Source organism: Melanotaenia boesemani, chromosome 4 (genome assembly GCF_017639745.1).
Source record: "Melanotaenia boesemani isolate fMelBoe1 chromosome 4, fMelBoe1.pri, whole genome shotgun sequence".
In the NCBI taxonomy this organism is placed as follows: domain Eukaryota; kingdom Metazoa; phylum Chordata; class Actinopteri; order Atheriniformes; family Melanotaeniidae; genus Melanotaenia; species Melanotaenia boesemani.
In genome coordinates, this window is record NC_055685.1 from 31049569 (window position 1) to 31069177 (window position 19609).

General features: G+C 40.1%; 1 protein-coding gene across 3 annotated transcripts; it reads right to left on the reverse strand.

Annotated features, from left to right (window-relative positions):
* Positions 1-4000: 4000 nt before the first annotated feature.
* Positions 4001-18523, reverse strand: cep170ab (centrosomal protein 170Ab). 3 transcript variants are annotated; one of them, XM_041984144.1, is made up of 19 exons: positions 18398-18523; positions 16815-16960; positions 16615-16704; positions 15172-15250; positions 14910-14968; positions 14338-14497; positions 12810-12947; positions 12161-12613; positions 11695-12065; positions 11493-11612; positions 11285-11417; positions 8998-10467; positions 8541-8784; positions 8085-8193; positions 7765-7902; positions 6709-6797; positions 6264-6357; positions 4682-4733; positions 4001-4499 (listed from the first exon to the last, which is right to left on the reverse strand). In XM_041984144.1, the coding sequence occupies exons 2-19, from the start codon at positions 16917-16919 to the stop codon at positions 4273-4275; spliced, it is 4131 nt and encodes a 1376-aa protein (XP_041840078.1). In that variant the 5' UTR covers positions 16920-16960; positions 18398-18523; the 3' UTR covers positions 4001-4272. The 3 variants fall into 3 exon arrangements, with proteins under 3 accessions (XP_041840078.1, XP_041840079.1, XP_041840077.1); XM_041984145.1 differs by having other exon boundaries at positions 8067-8193; positions 9040-10467; positions 18398-18522; XM_041984143.1 differs by having other exon boundaries at positions 8067-8193; positions 18398-18522.
* Between the last annotated feature and the right edge of the window lie 1086 nt (positions 18524-19609).

The following is a 19609-nucleotide window of genomic DNA, read 5'->3' on the forward strand; positions in this document are numbered from 1 at the left end:
TCCCAAAAGTCCTCCATTGGAGTAAGTACAGTGAACTAATTTTCATAATACAGAAACCAGATGATATGAAATTTGTGACATGGTGCATTATCCTGCTGGAAGAAGCCATCAGAAGATGCTACATTGTGGCCATAAAGGGATGGAGATGGTCAGCGACAATACTGGTGGTTAATCAGAATCAGAAATACTTTATTAATTCCTTGCAGGGAAATTCATGTTTTCAGTACAACCCATCCAAGACTAGACAAAACAACATATAACACAAACAGGAACAGGCAGACTGACGGAGCAGCCGTTTCTACAGCGCTCCTTGTCTTAGATATAGGTGAAAGGTAACATTAGGGGAGTAAGATGTAGCTGGAGAGGATAAAAAAAGGCATCTCCACACTGGGCCTAAGGGCCCATTATTGAGATACAAAAAACACTCCTCAGTACATAAAGAACATAACTCAGACAATCACAACATCAGAAACACGTGGCGGGGGGGGGGGGAGAGGGGTCTCCCATCGCAGCAACTGCAGACGCAGCTGCATTCTCAGAGCACGTCCAATCAACCCACTGCCCGGGAGTGGAGGGAGGTGGGGGGGGACCCAGACAGTGAATCTCGGGGAGGTGTATCTGTAGTGGTGTACTTGAGTGTGGTGCATGTGTGTGCGTAGAAGTGAGCATATGAACTTTGTCCCAGTTCTCCCTCACAGTCTCTGCCGCCTGATGATAGTGGGCATCCTTGGGAGCTGATCCAGGTTAAAGTCCATCGCCCGTGAGGAGGGTGGGGGTAGGATGGGGGGACTGAGCATCCGTCAACAAAACATTCCAGGGAACTTTAAACCAGCCATCCAAGGCCAGTACAGGGAGCCGAATTTGATAACAGCATTTGTTTTGGTTCAGGCCAGAGCTGTTTCGTCTGCCTTGAGTCTCTCAGTGGTCCCACTGGCGACTCCAATCATCCGAATTTGTGGGTCAATTTCCATCCAGCCGAGCCGACAACTTCTCCAAGTTGGTGACCATCTTACGTACAAGCTCAGAAATCGCAACCAGTTTGCCATCCAGGTTAAACCATGCTCAGATGGTACTAATGGGCCCAAAGCATGCCAATCAGTCTTAACTGTTGATACAAGGCAGGATGGGTTCGTGGTTTCATATTGTTTTGAACAAATTCTGACCTACAATATAAATGTTGCTGCTCAGACCAGGCAGCATTTTTCCATCTTCGATTGTCCAGCGTTGATGAGTCTGTGTGAATTGTAACCTCAGTTTCCTCTTCTTAGCTGACAGGAATGACACCCGGTGTAGTCTTCTGGTGCTGTCAACCATCTGCTTCAAGGTTGAGCATGTTGTGTGTGTTCAGAGATGCTATTCTGCATACCTTGGTTGGACCCAGGGCTTATTTGAGTTTCTTTTGTCTTTCTATCATCTCCACCCTGTCTGCACATTTTCCTCTGACATCAAACAATATATTTTGGTTCAGACAACTGCTGCTCAATGGATATTTTTTTCTTCAGACCATTCTCTGTAAACCTAAGAGATAGTTGTGTGTGAAAATCCCAGTAGACCACCATTTTCTAAAATACTCAACCAGCCTGTCTCGCACCAACAACCGTGCTACGTTCAAAGTCCCTTAAATCCCCTTTCTGAGGCGCAGTTTGAACTTCAGCAAGTTGTTTTAATCATGTCTTGGTGTATTGAGTTGCTGCCATGTTACCTGATAAGGTGGCCCATAAGTACTGTATAATTTATAATTGTCCCCTTTTATTTTAAAGCTATATAGACCTTATATGTAAGAATTATGAGATTATCAGACAACAACAATAAGACCACTAAGCTGATATTTTAATGCTTTTAATTTACTATTTACCAGACTTATGAAATTAGCCAGAACACCGTATAGAACATGGGAAATCCTTAATGGAGAACAATGCACCTTTGTGTGCACATATCCTTAAAGTATAAAAAAAGAAATGTTTAATGTTCTATATTCTTAATAAACTAACCTTATTTGCACATCAAACCAGAATTTAACAAATAAACTTCTTTCTCACCTTATCCTATTTCCCATCACATATTTGATTCCTTCTCTCAACTCCTCTCCCTGCATATTAGTTGCTCTCACTAAAGAGTCAGGCAGAGTAGTAGAGGTTAAAGGGCACTTAACAAATTGAGATGTTATTACTCCAGAACTGAAATTTTAAATCAGCATCAATTAAAAATAATCATTCCACCTTTGAATAGTAAATATTCTGTCAAAGGAGCATAAAGGGTGTTAATGTCAATTAATATTTACTTTGATTTCGCTTTGAAATGTGGGCCTAACATGTCAAGACCTCTTTGGATATTCCAAATGTAAATGATATACCACTGCACCACTTCACAGGAGTGGTGGCCTAGTGGTTGGAAAGGCTCTGAAGGTGTAGCCCCTCAGAACAGCCCTTAACTCCCAGCTGTTCCACAGGCACCAGGTTACGCCAGCCCATTGCTTCTGATGTAACTAGGATGGATTAAATGCAGAGAAGGAATTTCCCAGCTGGGATTAATAAAGCATATATATATATATATATATATATATATATATATATAACCCATAGAATCGATTACAAGTCTCAATATCAGCTGCTTCTCCAAACCTTACATGATGGACATCTTTCCAGTGTATCTGTGTGAACAATTCTCAGTCTCAATGGTGACAAGAAGGGATGAGGAGGCACAAATGAGGCCAATGAGATGAGCCCTCTGAAATTTTGAATGAATAAACTAATTGTGTAAAAGGGCTATTATGTTCAGAACTGTCATTCTTTCCACCCAGTACTTATCTGATTTTTTTTTTCAATTTTAAAGCATGAAAAAAACTAACAAGAAGTTCAAAGTTGTAAGGTTATCATGCTTTTTATTGGAAATGAGACAAGACAAATGTTGCAAGGTCAACATTTAACCTTAAAACAACACAAAAAGAAAAAATGAAGAAAAAAAAGAATCATACAAAACATAAAAAACAAAACAATAACATTTTTCATAAGCTCGACCAGAATTCAAGACAAAGTATGATGAGCACAAAATGCAATTATTCGTTGTTGTGGCTAAAACTATTTCAGCAGTTTTGATCAGGTTACATTCAAGTGTAAACATTGGTATGAGGCAAGACACTGGAAAACCCTCAATCATTACACGGTTGATCGTTTCGTTGTATTATTAACAATAAAATACGGCTGCAGAGGTGATCCTTGTCTATGCTGGTTCTAACACGTCTTGTTTGTGATCTGAAATTTGTCAAACTGTTCATGTACAGGCAGCTGGTTTTAAACCCTGCTTTTGGTCAAAGACATACAAAGATAAAGGAAAATAATTGGGAAAGATCATGGCCTGGTCCCTCAGAGATTACTATTAATATACATGAGCTTTAATATGTGCAAAGACAAAAATTCCACCTTCTCCATTTATCTCCCATCAACTCCAATGATTGTTTGGTCCAGGGCACTTGTGACAAAATACATTTGGAAGAGGAAAATCTTTCCAAGGAGCTACATTTGAGTTCATAGTTTCTATTAAAACACGGGGTATAACTTTGATTCACAGATTTTAAATGACATCACAAAAAAATGTAGTAATAGTAATTATTAATATAGGCAGATACTCTGCATCGCCAGTTTGTTTCCTCAGCCTACAAGCACCATGGCTGATTCAGATGGAAAGTTATTACTGAGACAGACTTGAAAGTTGCAGGGAAACAATATGTAATTATTTTTATCAACAACTCTATGGCAGCATAGAATAACATTTACCACACATGTTACTTTTATTTTCATTTTCATTATATTGCACCTTTCCTATTTGGGTGTCTGTGGGTTTTACAACTGACAAGATTATGTTTAAGTAACAAGAATTTTAAGGTTGAAGGTCAGTTCTGTGTCATCACATCTATCCTAATTTAGAATTTTTTTTTAAGGTTAATGAATCATAGGAATGAGCTTTAACACAAAAACACAGATGGGTTACTCCACATGATGTCATAGTTCCTTCATAAGCGAAACAATAAATACTGTAGTGTGTCCATCACGCCAAGAGCTTCTCTTTGACTGTATACAGCCCCAGCATGATTTGCTTTAGCATTGAAAAGGCATCTTCATCTTGTCTCAAACCAAATACAAAAAATAATCTTTACAACTTACACCAAGGTCAATTCCAGGGGTTTCAGGACATGTCTGATACGAAGAATCCATTCTGAAATAGTTCCTTAGTTTGTCAGTTGTAGGATTGTGAGACCTGATGGGGGCCTGGGTCTCATTCTGCCACTTTGGTGTGGTCTGAAGAGCCATGAGGGTCAGTGGACAGTCCTTCAGGCCTGAGGCTTGAGAGTGTGCTGGAAGAAGTTTCCACTGCTTCAGTCTGCAGAACTGATGCCCCCTGCCCAGTCCCAGGATTGATCTTCTGGTCAGTTAAAGGACTTGTCAGGCCCAGAATGGAAAGAGCATCCAGAGTACCATCTGGGTCCACCATCATGTCGATTACTATCAGTTTGGAGTCAAACAAACATGTGAAAACAGTTGAACACTATCAGTAACACTAAACTGTTGCGATTTCAAACGTCTTTGCTCTCTCATGTTGCCTACTTTTTGCAGTATGTCTTTTGTTTGTTTTTATTTTGGTTTGTTTTTATTCTGAAAATTTCAGCGAACCATCAGATCCATACCTGTGAGCTGTCTTTCCACCCTCTTCAGATCTTGAATAATTGTAGAAATTTCCTGTTAAGAATATAAATAAAAAATTGAAGGCTAGGGAGCTTGGGGATGTAATTAAGTAATTGAAAACTCTCTTACCAAATAAATCAGCTTGATTAATCTCTTTGTTGCTGTAGAAATATGTTTGAAGCCAAGCCCTTCCTACCCAGAAATGCTTTATGTGTCCTGGCTGTGACTTGTGCCATGGTTTGACATTTCTCTTCAGGGGTTCACATGAGGACAGACTAGGTTAGAGGCAGAATTTATTTCTCTGTCCCCAAGAGAGGCAGAGCTTTAGATGGAAGTAAGCCTGTAACTTTTTTCCTCCTGTATTAAAACAGCCATATCTGATGAGTTCTATGATCTACAATGAGCATCTGTAGAGTAATCTGAAGGGCATTTACAAGTTTAATTGCAACCAAGACACTGTCACAACCACTGCTGGTGGTCATTTATCAGATATTTTGGAGCTTTGTAAGAAACAGTTTCTGGAAACTTATTAAAATTGATTGAGATTAACATCCACATTAAACTTGATATGAACTTAAATTCAATTCATAGCAATGCATACATAACAAAGCAGTCAATACCTCATAGTATTGTTTACATTAAGGTAATTCCATATAGTATTTATCTTCATATTAATGGAATGTTATAGAGCAATGATAAGGTTAACTTTCATTTGAGAGTAGTGCCACACAGAGAACTCATATCTTGGTTTTGTAAAGACTTTGTAGAACCCAGTCTGACTCCAGGTGCAAGTTCACAGACTGAGAGTTAATTCTGAACTGTAATCATGCATGCACAGTCGAACAGTCAAAACACAAGAATTAGTTAAAAAGGACACATGGCACATGGCCTTGAGCAAACAAAGTACACTCTTGAAAGAAGAATGGGTTGTAAACAACTTCTACAGACTCAATGGCACTCCAATTTTCCCAACAGCATAACAAAAATGCAAAAGACAACAGGAGCTTTGTAGGTTGATTTCTCATAAATTGCTTAATGAATAATTTCCACAATAGTATCATTTGGAAAATTACCAAAATCTTCATTACATAAGAGTAGGGATGTTGAAACAGAAGCCTTATGAAGCACTCAGTCACTTTGACATTCTGCCATTAAATCGAATTACTGCTATGAAGCATTTGATCCAGTCACTACATTAGAGTCAAATACATAGGCATCATTCAGTGTCAGTTTAATTGGTGTTGGAATAAAACAAGAAATATTAGTTTGATGCAAAACTATTTGAGGGCTTGATTTTGTTTTTAATTTTGCAAATAAAGTCACTCTGTATCAGACAAAAAAATCCCTAAGAAATGTGTCAACAGACAACTGACCTGTAGGCCAACCACATTTCTTTCCTTAAAAGCAAAATGACACATTTCTGTTGCCTTTTGAATCCCTAAAACTTGATCAGTGATGGAAGAGAAAACAGAAAATAGTATAGTAGTCAAATATGGCTTGTATGGCTTAAAGCACAGATGTGTAGTCTGATTCAAAAGCAATCAGTTGATCAAGTAAAGTGTGAGAGGTGAACCTGTTCATCACCTTGTTGGAGCTCTTGAGTAGTAACGAGTCATGCTCTGCCTGCAGTTTGGTCTCAATCTCCTCCCACTTTTGTTCTTTATCCTTGAAGAGGATTCTTGAAGCCAAGTTGTAATGAAAATAGATGAAAGTAAAAACATGCTTAATATAGGTCTTGTTAGAAGTATTACATGACTGATCATTTAATTTTATTCAAGCATTGTCTGCAGATTGTAAGAGGGAAAAAATCCTTTTGAGTTGTCACCCTAATGAGAAAAATGTGCCGTGGGTTAGCAGAGAAAACCTGTGATGTGTCCATCAGATTATGCAGTTGGTCTAGTTTCAGCATAAAACATAGACAATAATTTCAACGATACATATAATATGAGCCTATTTTTACAGTAATATCCTGCATTCATTCTCTTCTGAGTACAGATTCAAAATGCAGATAATGTGGCTCAGTGCTCACCTGATTTTGCAGGCAGTTTTGTCAACAGACTGGCGTATCCTGGTAGAGAGTTGGTTCACAGATGCGAGTAGCAGACTGTCTAGAACTGCCTGGTAGATGATTAAACAGAAATGCATGTAACATGACGGGGATACTAGCACATCCTATTCCATGCTATTCCTTCATTTAACCTAGTTATTGATATTCTGTAAGAACTGTTACACACACTGTGCAATGCGTTCAACCTTGCAGGCAGGGTGTCAAGTAGTCTAGACTAAATTTATCTTATTTCATTCAAATACAAATATAGTGCACAGCTAACAATTTTCATGGTGCTGCATACTTTTAAGCTTCTTGTTCAAAATGCATTTCCTCAATCATTCAGTTTTCAGTACACATATATACATACATATATATATGTATGTATATATGTGTGTGACTGAGATATATACAGCATAGCCAGTGTGGAAAAAGTCTATAATATTGGTGACAATCAGGCTATAAGCCTGAAATATTGAATTATACGTTGAAAAACTTTGTCATATTTCAACATTCTGAAATAATGCTACAGCTGTACACACTTAATGATAAAAAACAAATATCTTTATAGCTGTTTTTTTCCTCGAAAAAAACTGTAACAGCTAAATATAATGGCAAAGATTAAGTCTTTGTTAATGCTGTGCTATTCTACTTGATAAAAATACACTACAATGACATTATGCAAGGCGCAGAAGGAGAACTACTTTGTATTTCTTATCATAATTCATAGATAATTCATGCGGATTCATGTTTATGAGTGCAGCTTTGCAGTTCAAACTTACTCAGGGCTTGTGCACCCCCTCAATGGGCCTGACTGTCATGGCTGTTTTTATAAAACCCTGATTTTGTGCCCAGTCAGAGATGTTTTACTGGGGTGACTGTGGTTGACTAGTTTTGGAGCTCCCTCTAGTGGTATACTGCTGTACAAATTTGACACGTTCATCTGATACTATAAAATTTTTCAAGTATGGTAAAGTATGCGGATTACCTGTACACGTTTACAACTACATTATGTTTAATACTGTAGAACAGACTCACATCATCTCTGTTCCATGTCTGTCGACGGATAGACCGGGAGCTCTGTCCATTGGAGCCTCGTTGTCGGAGCTCAACAGACTGGCCACTGCTGTGCTCTGCAACGAGGCCCAAGCTGTCATCAAATGCAGACTCCTCCAGCTAAAACAAATTTTAAAATAATAGAAAATATAAGCTGTTTCATCATACACTATTTTTTAGAAGCACAACATGATATGTTTTTAAAATGAAGCTATACTTCAGTAAGAACATGGTTATTCTAGTCAGCAGCAAAGAAATATTAAACTTGATATTTTGGTTCTTACGTAATGTGATGACTTTACCAGAGCTCCAGGGTCAGTTGCTGCTGGGCTGACTGAGTCAATCTCTCCTGCCACATCGTGAATCTCTCTGGCGAGCATTGCTAAGTCTTTAGCTAAATCTTGGCTGATCCTGATAAACCAATACAAAAATTATATCACTGTTTTATATATGAAAACTCATTTTTCTACCCTTTGTTTAAACTTTTGTCTTACACCAGGGGCTTTGCTTGACATAGTCTCTATTGCAGCACAACCTCCTATTTTTTTATTCAAATGCACCAATAGTAGGTTATATAATAATTAGACCCTGTCTTATTCATCATTCATTATGGTCTTAAAGTTGGAAAATTTTCCTGCTATGTTTCATTTGACCAATTTTAACCCTCTGTAAAAAGTTGGGAGACAGTAATGATAGCGTATTGACAGCATTCACATCTGCCTTTTTGAAATGACTCCAAGTCAAAAGTCCATATGTACCTGGCTATCTCCTCGCTGTGTGCTGTCCAGTCTCTCATATACTCATCCTGATCCCTGGAGTTCTGCTTTAAGGTAGCCAATCCTGCAGGATTTGGGGTTGCTGGGGCTGAACCTCCTAACTGGGCGACTCGAGTGGATGGGAAAGGCCTTGTGTGTCCCTGTGTAGATATGTGCCGATTTGAGCCGTACTCATCCTCTGAGGTGGAGGCATAGTCCACAGGCACACGGCGCCATCGCGTGCCAGCTGAAGAAAGAATTTGAGTAAAGTCTAGCCTGAGATACAGGAATTTTTTTTAGATTAAACAAACTTACTTTAAGTAAAAAATTATTCTATGCATGCATTTTCAGTAAATTGTATAATGTGAGAGAATGAATTATAGGACAATATAAAGACTAAAATGTGTCACAGATCAGCTTATAGATGCTTTTGGACATTGTGAAACATATTCTAACTTACATGCAGGTGTAACATGCCCATATGAAAAGTTGGTTCCTTTACTTTTATCAGGCAGCTTGGAGGCGCTGTTAGCTCTGGCTCTAGGTCCACAGACTGGGGGCACATTGGACCCTCTCAGTCCTTGTCTAATGGCATAATCCCCTGCTGTACTGCGGGGCCCCAGACCTCTGTTCCTTGTCACAGTGGCCTCTGAGTCACTCTGGGCAGAGGGAGATCCAACCCTTGGTCTTCTTGGTTGTGCCAGAGCCTCTATTCTGGACATTCCCCTTCTTGCCAGCCCTGTCCTGGATGCAGAACTAGCAGTGGACGCCTCAGAGGCCACTGACATTCTGTCCAGATCAGCAGGTTCTGTGTCTGATGAATCTCCAAGTCGGGCTCGACGTAGCAGAGATGTCCTGGTAGGCCTAGGTTTGGAGACGTTAGTGGTTTTAGTTGTTGCAGAGGAAGCTGGGGCCTGGGTTACCTTAGCCCGACTAGACTTGGTGCTAGCCCCGACTGTTGTGCCCCCAGTTTGGACTCTAACACCTGAGCCTCTGGATTCTTGCATGGAGGCGGGTTGTGAGTCTGAAAGAAGAGAATTGGAGTTTACATCATCATCAGTTAGGTCCAGGGAGGTCCAGGGGCGATTAGGTTGTTGAGCACCAGATGTTCTGTTCTTGAGTTTCCGGTCCTGAGTGTCCTTGCTTCCAGCAGTACTCTTGCTGGAGGAACACACCACTGTTCTTTCCTTCTGCTGTCCTGCTAGAGTTCTACGTTTCTGGACTACTTTTCTCACTCCGTCAGCCTGGCTTACTGTGCTTGTTGTGTCCACATCTGACTCTGGTGACATGGAGCCTTCAATAGACTGACTCGGGGGATCCCCTTGGTCTGATACAGTGGTTTCTAGAAAGGCTGCGACAGCTTCGGAGTCTTTCTGAAGTGTGGCACTGTCAATACCAGCTTCTCTACTTTGGGTTCTGCTGCCTGTGAACCCATCGATGCGAGGTATGAGCTCAATGGGTACATTGGAGCTCGGTTTGTCAACAGTAAAACTCTCCTGTCTCAGTAATGGTTTCCCAGTACTTTCCCTAGCTTTCTCCTCTTCCTTTTTCCTCCTTTGTGCCTCCTCCATTCTCTTCTCCCCACTGGTCAGTGGACGAATGGAGGGTTTGGTGAACACACCTGATCTCGCACCACTACTGTCCGCTGATTTGGCTGATAAGGACCGACTGGGGCTGCCACCATGACTCTCCACACCTCCAGTACCACGACCAGGGTGATTTTTTCCTTTGGACATCCTCCCCTCTTGGTTCTCCTTTTCCTGTAGCTCTGTATCCTGTTTTTCCCCCATATCTGTACGCAGACCTTCACCTGGGATCCTCCTCCCACGGATGAGGTCCTCACCAGGTAGTTGGGGAAGGGTTCTTCTCTTACGCTCCGTGTACCCAGAGGACACAACAGAGGCCGAATGGCTGGATTCACTTTTTTCAGCTGAAATGAGAGAAAGTCTTCTAAGAATGTGCATCAAACAGCAATGACCAGTGTGCAGGGTTTTAATTCAGTGGTTATTTTTCTACTTTGAGGAATTATCTAGAACTATTTCACACAAAAATGTGTGACACAACAAGACCTAAAGTGCATATTATTTCTTTGATGCAAGAAAAAAAATTAGAAGATACACTTTTAAAGGACCTGAGAAAAAAAACAGACCAAATATAAGAAAATGATTTGCGTAATAAGGCAGTCTTTTACGGGTGTAGTTTGATTATAAAAACAAAATGCTGTTAAGAGCTTTGACAAAAACAAAATTTTCTCACAGTGAAACTTTTGTTAATAGGGTAATCTCTACGGAATTTATGGAACAAGCTGCGGGCAAGAGTGGTTCAATGTTTATTAAAAACTTTTCTAAAATGACCTTATTGCACACATTGAATCGGGAACTAACAGAGCCTGTTAGCTATTGCCTACAAAACTACATTAATCATTAAATAAATGAAAAAAGAAGTATTTTCAAATCTGTTGCTGTTGTTTCTGACTGATGCACCGACTCACTGGCAATGCACTGTGGGACTTGTAGTATTATAGTGGAGTGTACACTCTATCAGCAGGCCAGCTCTAATAGTGATAGATATGATCATGCAGGCCAAAAAAAATACATTCATGGGCCGGATGTGGCCCGCGGGCCTTGAGTTTAAACACAAATCTTAGACCTTTGGTTCCCAAAATGTTTTTTCTGACTTAGCAGAGAGAAGAAAAAGATTATGGTGTAACACTGTACGCCAAAGCTTGAGAAAACCAAGCTGAGTACCTCTTTCCTCTGTGACCATGATATGGCTGTCCCCTCCTGATCCCTCAGGGTCTGTTCTGATGTGGCTGGCAGCAAGAGTAGCCCACTGTGACACCCAGCGAGGACCACCCACCATCAACTCTTCAGACAAAATCTGAACCAAGGAAAACATGATGAATAAAGGAGAAAAATGTTGTAATTTATGGAAGGACCTGAGAGGCATTTGCACCTCTGTCTCCAAGTGTCCTGGCTGTCCTTTGTCCCCAGTACCAGACCTCTGGGAAGGGAGCCTCTCTCTTTGGCCATGGCCCCCTAACCTAGAAACACACTGCTCATCCACGCCAAACACCTAAAACAAAACAAATTGAAAATGACTGGCACATAATCAGAAGACAACTAGATACAGATAAAACTTGATAATTCTTGCTTACTTTGTCAATTAGTTTCCTAGCCTCCTCCTCTTCATTATCTCCATTCTCCAACTCAATGATGTAAGTCCCTCTGTCACTGAAGTCATCTCCATGGCGATGGCTCTCATTGCGCCCACTCTGCTGATGCGGTGCCGAGCCACGTCGCTTCTCTGCCAGTCCACTTGCCACTTTGGAAACTGAAGACTTGCGACGACGCGCAGGACTGTCCTCCTCCGCAAAGAGACCCTCCGGTACATTTGCACGGCCCTCTCTGATCTTCATCCCACGGCTGCCCCAAAGACCCCACGGGCGCTCTTCCAGAGCTGCAGCCCTGCGTTGTTCTCCTAGTGCATTCTCTGAATCACTCTGAGTGCCATCCTCGTGTTTACTGCCTGGCATATGTGTAGGAAAGAGACAAAGGAAATAGGCCAAAATATAGAGAAAGCGAGACCAACCAAATGGTTTAACGCTGTATCATACTGTTTACCTTTGAGACTTCTCAGTTGCACAGGAACATCACTCTTAACACTTTCTCCATCATCTTCTGCAACTGTCTCTTTTACAGCCAATGGCAGCTCATTCTGAGCCAACCAGTCAGCAACTTTAACCTCCGCTGCTACCATGGCTGTTTGAAGGGGACTCAGCTCTTCCCCACCTGCCCTTTTAGGACGTGGTCGGGTCTCTGGTCCTACTTTTGCCACTCGATCTTTGACAGTCACTTTACCTGATGCCCCGGGGTCAAACTCAATGGTGAAGGAGGCATGGCCTTGGATGGGCTCTGCAGCAGCAGAAGCACCAGTTTCTTGTTCTTGTGAGGGGGGTTCATCACTCACTTTACAAGAAGGTGGTGTATCCTTAGTTGGGATTTCAAAGTAACTTGGCTCTTGGTTGGGGGCTGTTTGCGGGGTAGACTTCAGAATCTCTGCACTTTTCTTGGTTTCTGTCAGAATTTATGCAAAAATTATTAATGTGGCAACACAAATTCAACAAAATGCAAATAATATCTACAAAAATAAAGTTGTAAAGATGACAATATTTGGTTCACCCTATCAATTAACTTATTAATGCCTTAACTACGGTATAAGATCACACACTGCAGTATCTGTTTTGTAGTGTGTACACAACATTGTTCATGCCTGTTTCAGCTTTTTCTCTCTTTCGGTCTGAGCTCTTCTCCTCTGGCCTTCCTGGCTGCGGATCATTGGTGTCTCCATCTCCCCACCAAGCAGGCTGGCCATAAAGGGGGGTGCCACGGTGCAAAACTGTTGTGTCTCCTGGCAAAATCAATCAGTATGTTAGTCTTTACATTGTAACACACACCTTATCACATCTAGCTGGTTTGAAACAGTATGAGAAGGTGGCTTTGAGAGGGGTTAATGTAGTGATTATTGCTGTTTTCACTTAGACACACTGGAGAATGTCTGGTGAATCAAGTTCAGACTTTCAAGTTTTCAGTTTGAAAATGCACCACACACTGGAAGATTCTTGCGTCTCAGTTCTAATAACTGGAAATTTTCCTGAGGATGGGTGCTGGCGCTTAGATAGAGTCCACCGGCAGCGGACAATAGCGACATTTACACTGACAAAAATTTCTTCTATCTGTCTAAATCAGTCGGATCAGAGATTCTAGCTGACATGTTTACATGAACTGTTTTTGGATTTAATATGAATCTAACACTTTTAACTTGTGCAATGTAAACTAATTCAGAAAAAGAAGCTGTAGTAGACAATATTATCAAATTTAATAAAATATTTCCATGAACAGCTGGCTGTTTCAAGCCTTTCGACCACTGAGACGCTCAATAATCCTTAACTCTTTCAGAGTTTCCAGTAAGAACGTTGTATCCACTACAGTCCAGTTCTGTTACACCGCCACCTAATTTCAAGTCTTTCCTAAACTCATTATGTCACCTAAACTCAACGTGTGGTTATTTTTCTATCCTGATCAGATCATAAAAAGGTTTAAACGACCTCTCTTGATGGGATTGAAAATTCAATCCGATAAAGGTCGATTGGAGAAGTTGAGGTGTTTACATGACATATTTTTATCCAAATTAGACATTTGATTAAATAAAAAATGCTCCATGTTAATACAGCTAATGATGCTAAAAGTACACTGTGGAAATGGCACTATTTTATTCACAGCATTAGCATAATGGATGAAGCTCCCCATGGACGTAATGATGTTTATTTTTATGCTGATGCCGATACATGAAATTAAAGGTATCAACGATATGGGCAAGCATGTAAAATAATTTTTACCAACACACACTAAATCTATGTAAATGTTCTAGAACACTGTATTGTCTATTTAGTTCTATTACTTTAGTTCACCTGTGTTCTCATTTGATTTCCTTCTTACCAGGTTAGTAGCTGGATAAATTTTGCATTAACCTGAAACAATTGTTGTAGATATCTAGGCTCTCACATGCATCCACACCAGAACATGTCTGGATAATATCATAGCTAGTGTATGTGTAAAAACGGCTTAATATAAAAAAAACAACATTACTACTGTTGTTGCATGTTATTTGGCATCAATCTTCTATCTGATTTTCTTTAATCACCCCACTGTTCAATGTGTAACAGATTATTAAAATATCAAGACAAATTCTAAAAATTTTAAATGTATGATCTTTCCACTGTATCAATATTTAACTTTACCTGTTGTTTTTTCCTCTGACCTGCTGACCTCTGAGGCTGCAGGAGCAACAGCGTTTGAAGAGGCTGCAGCTGCCTCTGAGGGTTTTGTCTCAGACTTGGACGATTCTGCCTCTGAAGGTTTCTTCTGGTTCAGCTGAAGCTGGCTGCTCAGTTTCTCGTGCTGACAGACGAGGCAAGAGCAGCAGAGTGAGTTTAAGAAGAGATCATTTTAACAGTTGTATCAAACAAAAGGATAGAAGCTAACATGATTTTTTTTATGTTTTTTTTTTTTTGGGCCTCAAATACTTTTTTTTTGTCTTTTCTTTTTAGAAATGAATCTGGATGATTAGATTAAATCCTCTTTTCTGCAGCAGCCTGGGCAGTTTGATGAAGCGGCACATGAATCAAACCTTAAAAGTAGCTTTTGGCCAGTTCAGCACATCTCTTTGATTCCTTTGACAATGAAGTAATGAAAGCAGCAAAAGGCTATCCTGTTCTGAGCAAGCATGTCTACTCTGTTTGCAGCATAGACACTTTAATTACTTGTTATTTTATTATTATTTTTTTTTTCACAGCACAGGATGTCATCTAACCTTGAGGGCCTCTTCAGGAATATGAAGCTCTCCTCGAACCACAGTGAACAGGTTGGTATGTGAGGTAGGTTAAGGTAAAAAAAAAAGGCAGGGAGTTCTTTGCAGGGGTGAAAAACATGCACTGAAAGCCTCATCTATTATGCAGCAGGCAGAGAACAATAAGCATTCACAGCAATTCAAGAACAGATAAAGTTACAGTGTTGCCCATGTCCTGAGTGTCACTGGTTTTGACAGATGATACGAGACCATATTTAAAGGATATCATATCCAAACCTCAATTTGTCATCAGTTTTCAGCGTGACATAGATTTGCTCCTGTATTCTCAGATCGTTGACAAATGTCTGCAAATAAATGCAAAAGAATCGGGTTAAGAAACACATTTCATGAGCTTGGTTCAAAAGTAAGTCTGTCTGCTCTTTTTTAAACTCACTCCTCTCTAAGATCAGAACTATTTGTGCATCATTAGTGCTGTAACCCAAACTCTATAAAAGCTTCAGCCCAGTTAGAATTATCATCTTTTTCCTTAGTTCTATATATATTTTCCATCTAATTTCCTCAAACTGCTTATCTAATGCTGTTACCTTTTGCAAATCTGTCGTGTAGACATCTGGAACTCTCTGTGTTTGGTCTGGCTATATTTGTCATAAAAACTTAACTTGCACCATTTTTTAAAAAGATTTTCAAGCATGGGACACTTGCTGAAAAGGTTGCCAAGCATTACTGCGACTGGAATGGAAGTAGCATTTCTTTAGCTTCACTTCTGTCAGAATAAATTTGGCAAACTAAATTCAATAACATCGGCACCCTAAATTCTCTTGAATTTAAATTGTCAGTCAATTTTACTAACTTAATTGAATACCAGAGTTAAAACATAAAAATTATTCTGGAGTTTTTCAACTCTCACTTCAGCTCACTTTAGAACTTTAGCTCACTGATATTTATTTACTGGGTCTAAAAATTCTCTCAGACATTTACAACACAAAGTGGTTCAGCTTGCCTGAACAGAGTTGTTGACTGAACTAGAAGTTTTTTACGTGGACGTTTTAAGTAGTTGCTTACAGCCTCAGTGCTTACATGACATTACTGTATAACATGCTGTTTGTTCAGTTTCAGCAAAACAAAGTGTTAATAAAGAAGGATGTCTGAATCAAAGCCAACGAATCACATCTAGACTGAAAACGATCCTAATGTCATTAACTTAGTCTTCTAAAAACCATTATCAGTTGGTAATGGGTCAACTAATCATGATCACATAAGTTCGTGTTTAATTTTCTAAACAATAAACTCATGATGCAGTTGAAGGGAAGTTTAGTATTTCATGTGATTTAGTGCACTTTCATTAAGTTTAAAGACGTAAGAGAAATACATAAAATGTTAGAAACTGACACAAAAGACGTTTTTAAGATTTTTCTGGCTTTTATGTCTTTGTATTAGCCACACCATCACAACTAAATAACCTACATTTCCCATGATGCAACTAAATAGTATTCAATCTTGAGGACTGCCCCCTTACTTTTAACACAGTTTGTAAAGATCTTTTTTTTTTATAACCAGACATCACTTGTTTCTGAAAAATCACAGAAGAGATGACACAGCTGTCAGCAGAGTTAAGCTCTCCTTAAAACAGTAAACAGGAATTATTTTCTAAAAAAAATAGTAGAGGGCTCCTTTAAGACGCAAACTAGTAAATAAGTGACACACTCACCCCATTTAAGCTGCCCAAGTCCTTCACTTTATGTTCGTCTGTGTTTGGCTCATAGTTGATGACGGCGTGTTGTTTGTCCACACTGCGGGACTGAGTCAGACAAGATCCAGTCATTCATTGCAGTCCACTCTAATCTCATTGATTCAGATTATTTCATGGCCAGATGAAGAAGGGAATTTGGTGGACATACAGTACTGTACCTGCAACATGAGCTCACAGTCATCCCTTCCCACAAAGATCATCTCCCTGGGAAGACGATGGCGTATCCCCCCACCGCTCACCAAAAACCAGGAAGTCAGACTCATTTCTGCTTCGCAAGTTCACCTTTGATCTTTAATGCATCATGCTGAAAATTAGGAGGGTGTTAGAACAGTGTGCTACTATTTATTTGTTAAAAAAAGGTTGTTTGAGAACATATTCTGATCAACAAAAGGATGGATTCTCACAGCCCAAACCAAGTGTGAATGAAGCATGCTGTTTCAAACAGTTTCAATAAGCCAATTACCTCAGCATCTCTGTAAGTGCATCAAAAATAAAGCAGCTATTTCAGTTCTCACCTAAGGACATTGAAATGCTCATGACACCATGTGGTGCTGTTAAAATAAAATAGTAAAGTCAAGAGTTGGCTTACACAATCCCGGGCATTTACTATGAAACACTGAGCAGAGTCACCCTGTGACCAACTCCAGAGCCTCAGACATTGTGCAAAGGAAATGAGGGAGTGATGGCATAGGGTATATTATTACACAGCCATCCAGGAAGACAGAGATAATATGTGCATTATGGGAGCTAATTCATTCAGATGATGTGCATACAGCCAGGCTGATCTACATACAAACGTAAAGCAGTTGTGCCAGAAAGAAGCTGGGAGTCAGAGAGCAATAATCTCTTTCCCTGCAAACCCACAGCTCTGCATGAGCTCACATGATTTCCATGCAGCAATCAGAATTCATCTGTAAATAAAACAGGACAACAGTTCTTTTCACTACGCATCACCATCAACACACGGGTCTTGCTGACTCACGCTCTTGAAAAGCCATTGGTAAATGATTTTAATACACATATTGTGTCATATCTAAAGCTCTTGTTAGAGCATCAGTTCAATCCCAATGGGAACCGACAGCCCCCTCATTCCCTGTGGAGGACCTTCAGTGGCCTGGCTCCCAGTGGCCTGGATTTCCTCATAAGACGCTTGACCACACACGGCTTCATCCATTCTGAGACATAGATGCTTTTCCAAATGACAACACATGAACTGAGCTTGAAGGCGGCCGCAGCTGATGGGTTAAGTCGGCCAATGGCAGAGCCTGAAAATGAGCCCAGTTAGGCCAAGTCTCAGTCCGGCGCTTCTCGTGGAGCCATTTAATATCGACACCACATGCAAGTGAGGAATATTAAGCCGAAATAATCGCAAACAGACTATACAAAGATGATACACTTTTATATGTAGCTACAGTGGGTCTACCATTAATTACCGACTTGTCATCTGTAACGTAATTGTCACGTTCAGCTGCCTGCCATCCCTTTACGCGCGCCAAATACAGGCCACTGCACACTGATTTACGAGTATAGTTCTCGTGTGTTTTGAAGAGGAATAAACAGTATTGTTGAGTCTTTATGCTGATGTGCATCTAAAGATCTCACCATCATGGACGGCGTATTTGTCGCACAAACAGCGATGCTCATTTCACCGCCTTCATCCTAAAAGCTGAGGAGGCAGCAAACACTGTCAGAGCAGCCCTGTCATGAAATAAATAAACAGAGTAACATAAATGTCTCTCACCAGTTGTTCAGTGGACAATCAGTATCCGATATGTGGAGGATTATGAAGAGAGGTGCTGCTGCTCCTGTGAGCCCGCTGCCCAGCCCAGTTCCTTCCACCTTACCGCGTCTTGGTCACACGGTGGCGCTGTGCGCTCATGTAGAAGAAGAACATGCGGTTATGTAATACGCAAGGCTACTGAACTGACAGTAATCCCTGAGATCCCATATTTTATATATTACTAACTTAACACTTTTCTGTATTAGAATTAATTGATTGATTGTGGTTGAGTTTTATTTGCATGTGGAACTCCATCACTCTGTGGCAGCTGGGGGGTTAAAAGCCCAAAACAAATAAGTGATAAGTTTGAAAGCCAGTATGCATGAGCATCTTTATTCTGTTGCCTTGTCATTTCTTTAAGTAGCCCAGTTTTTAGGAAAAGTTCTTAAGGCCTCTTGAAAGACATGCAAAGCTTTTCTTTGCATGTTGGCTGGCTTTTGTTGTTTTCTCTACCAAGATGATCTCACCGTGTTTATATTTCAGATTTCTGTCAGTTTATCTTTTTGTTGGTGCAAAAATGCCATTTCAAGTCTGCCAAACTGTGTTATCCTTGGCAGTTTTGTAGACGGCACTAAGGATCGGAAGAAATTATGTCTTTATGATAGGCAGCAAGTAAAAATAAGTACCTAAAGTCACTATAAGTCAGTGTTATTTTAACATACTAATAATAAACTAAACCCCCACTCTGCTAAAAAATAGAGGGCAAAGACTGCTAGTGTCCAGAGGTAAACTTTGAATGATCCTCATAAAGCCTGAATGAAGAAAAAAGTCTGGCTCCAGAAGCAAAATATAGATATAATAGCAGAAGGCTTTTCCCCAATACTGGTGCTTAATTGTAAGCATGAGCACACTGAGATCAAAACAAACTATAGTAAAATGTTTTCATTTGTCAGTGTGGCAAAATGTTGTTGGGTTTGCTGGCTGACTGCTTGTGTCTAAATGTTATAAAAAAAATATAACTCACTATGTAAATAATATTGGGCTAATTTTATTACTTAATCCTGATTTTGACACTAGAGCAAGGCAATTTAAATATCAAGCCCTCTGAAATTTTCAAAAACCCAGCTCAGTGCCAATACAATCAACCTGACATTAGATGGCGCCAAAACACTGAGCTGTGAAGAGGACATGGCCTCAAACGGATGTGATGAGCTTTATTAACGACTTTTACCA

Coding starts and splice junctions, on each gene's coding strand:
- cep170ab (XM_041984143.1), bottom strand. CDS start 16,919: ATGAGTCTGACTTCCTGGTTTTTGGTGAGCGGTGGGGGGATACGCCAT. Junction 15,251..16,614: donor ACTTGGGCAGCTTAAATGGG/GTGAGTGTGTCA, acceptor ATTTATTTGCAG/ACATTTGTCAACGATCTGAG. Junction 12,066..12,160: donor GCAACTGAGAAGTCTCAAAG/GTAAACAGTATG, acceptor CACATATGCCAG/GCAGTAAACACGAGGATGGC.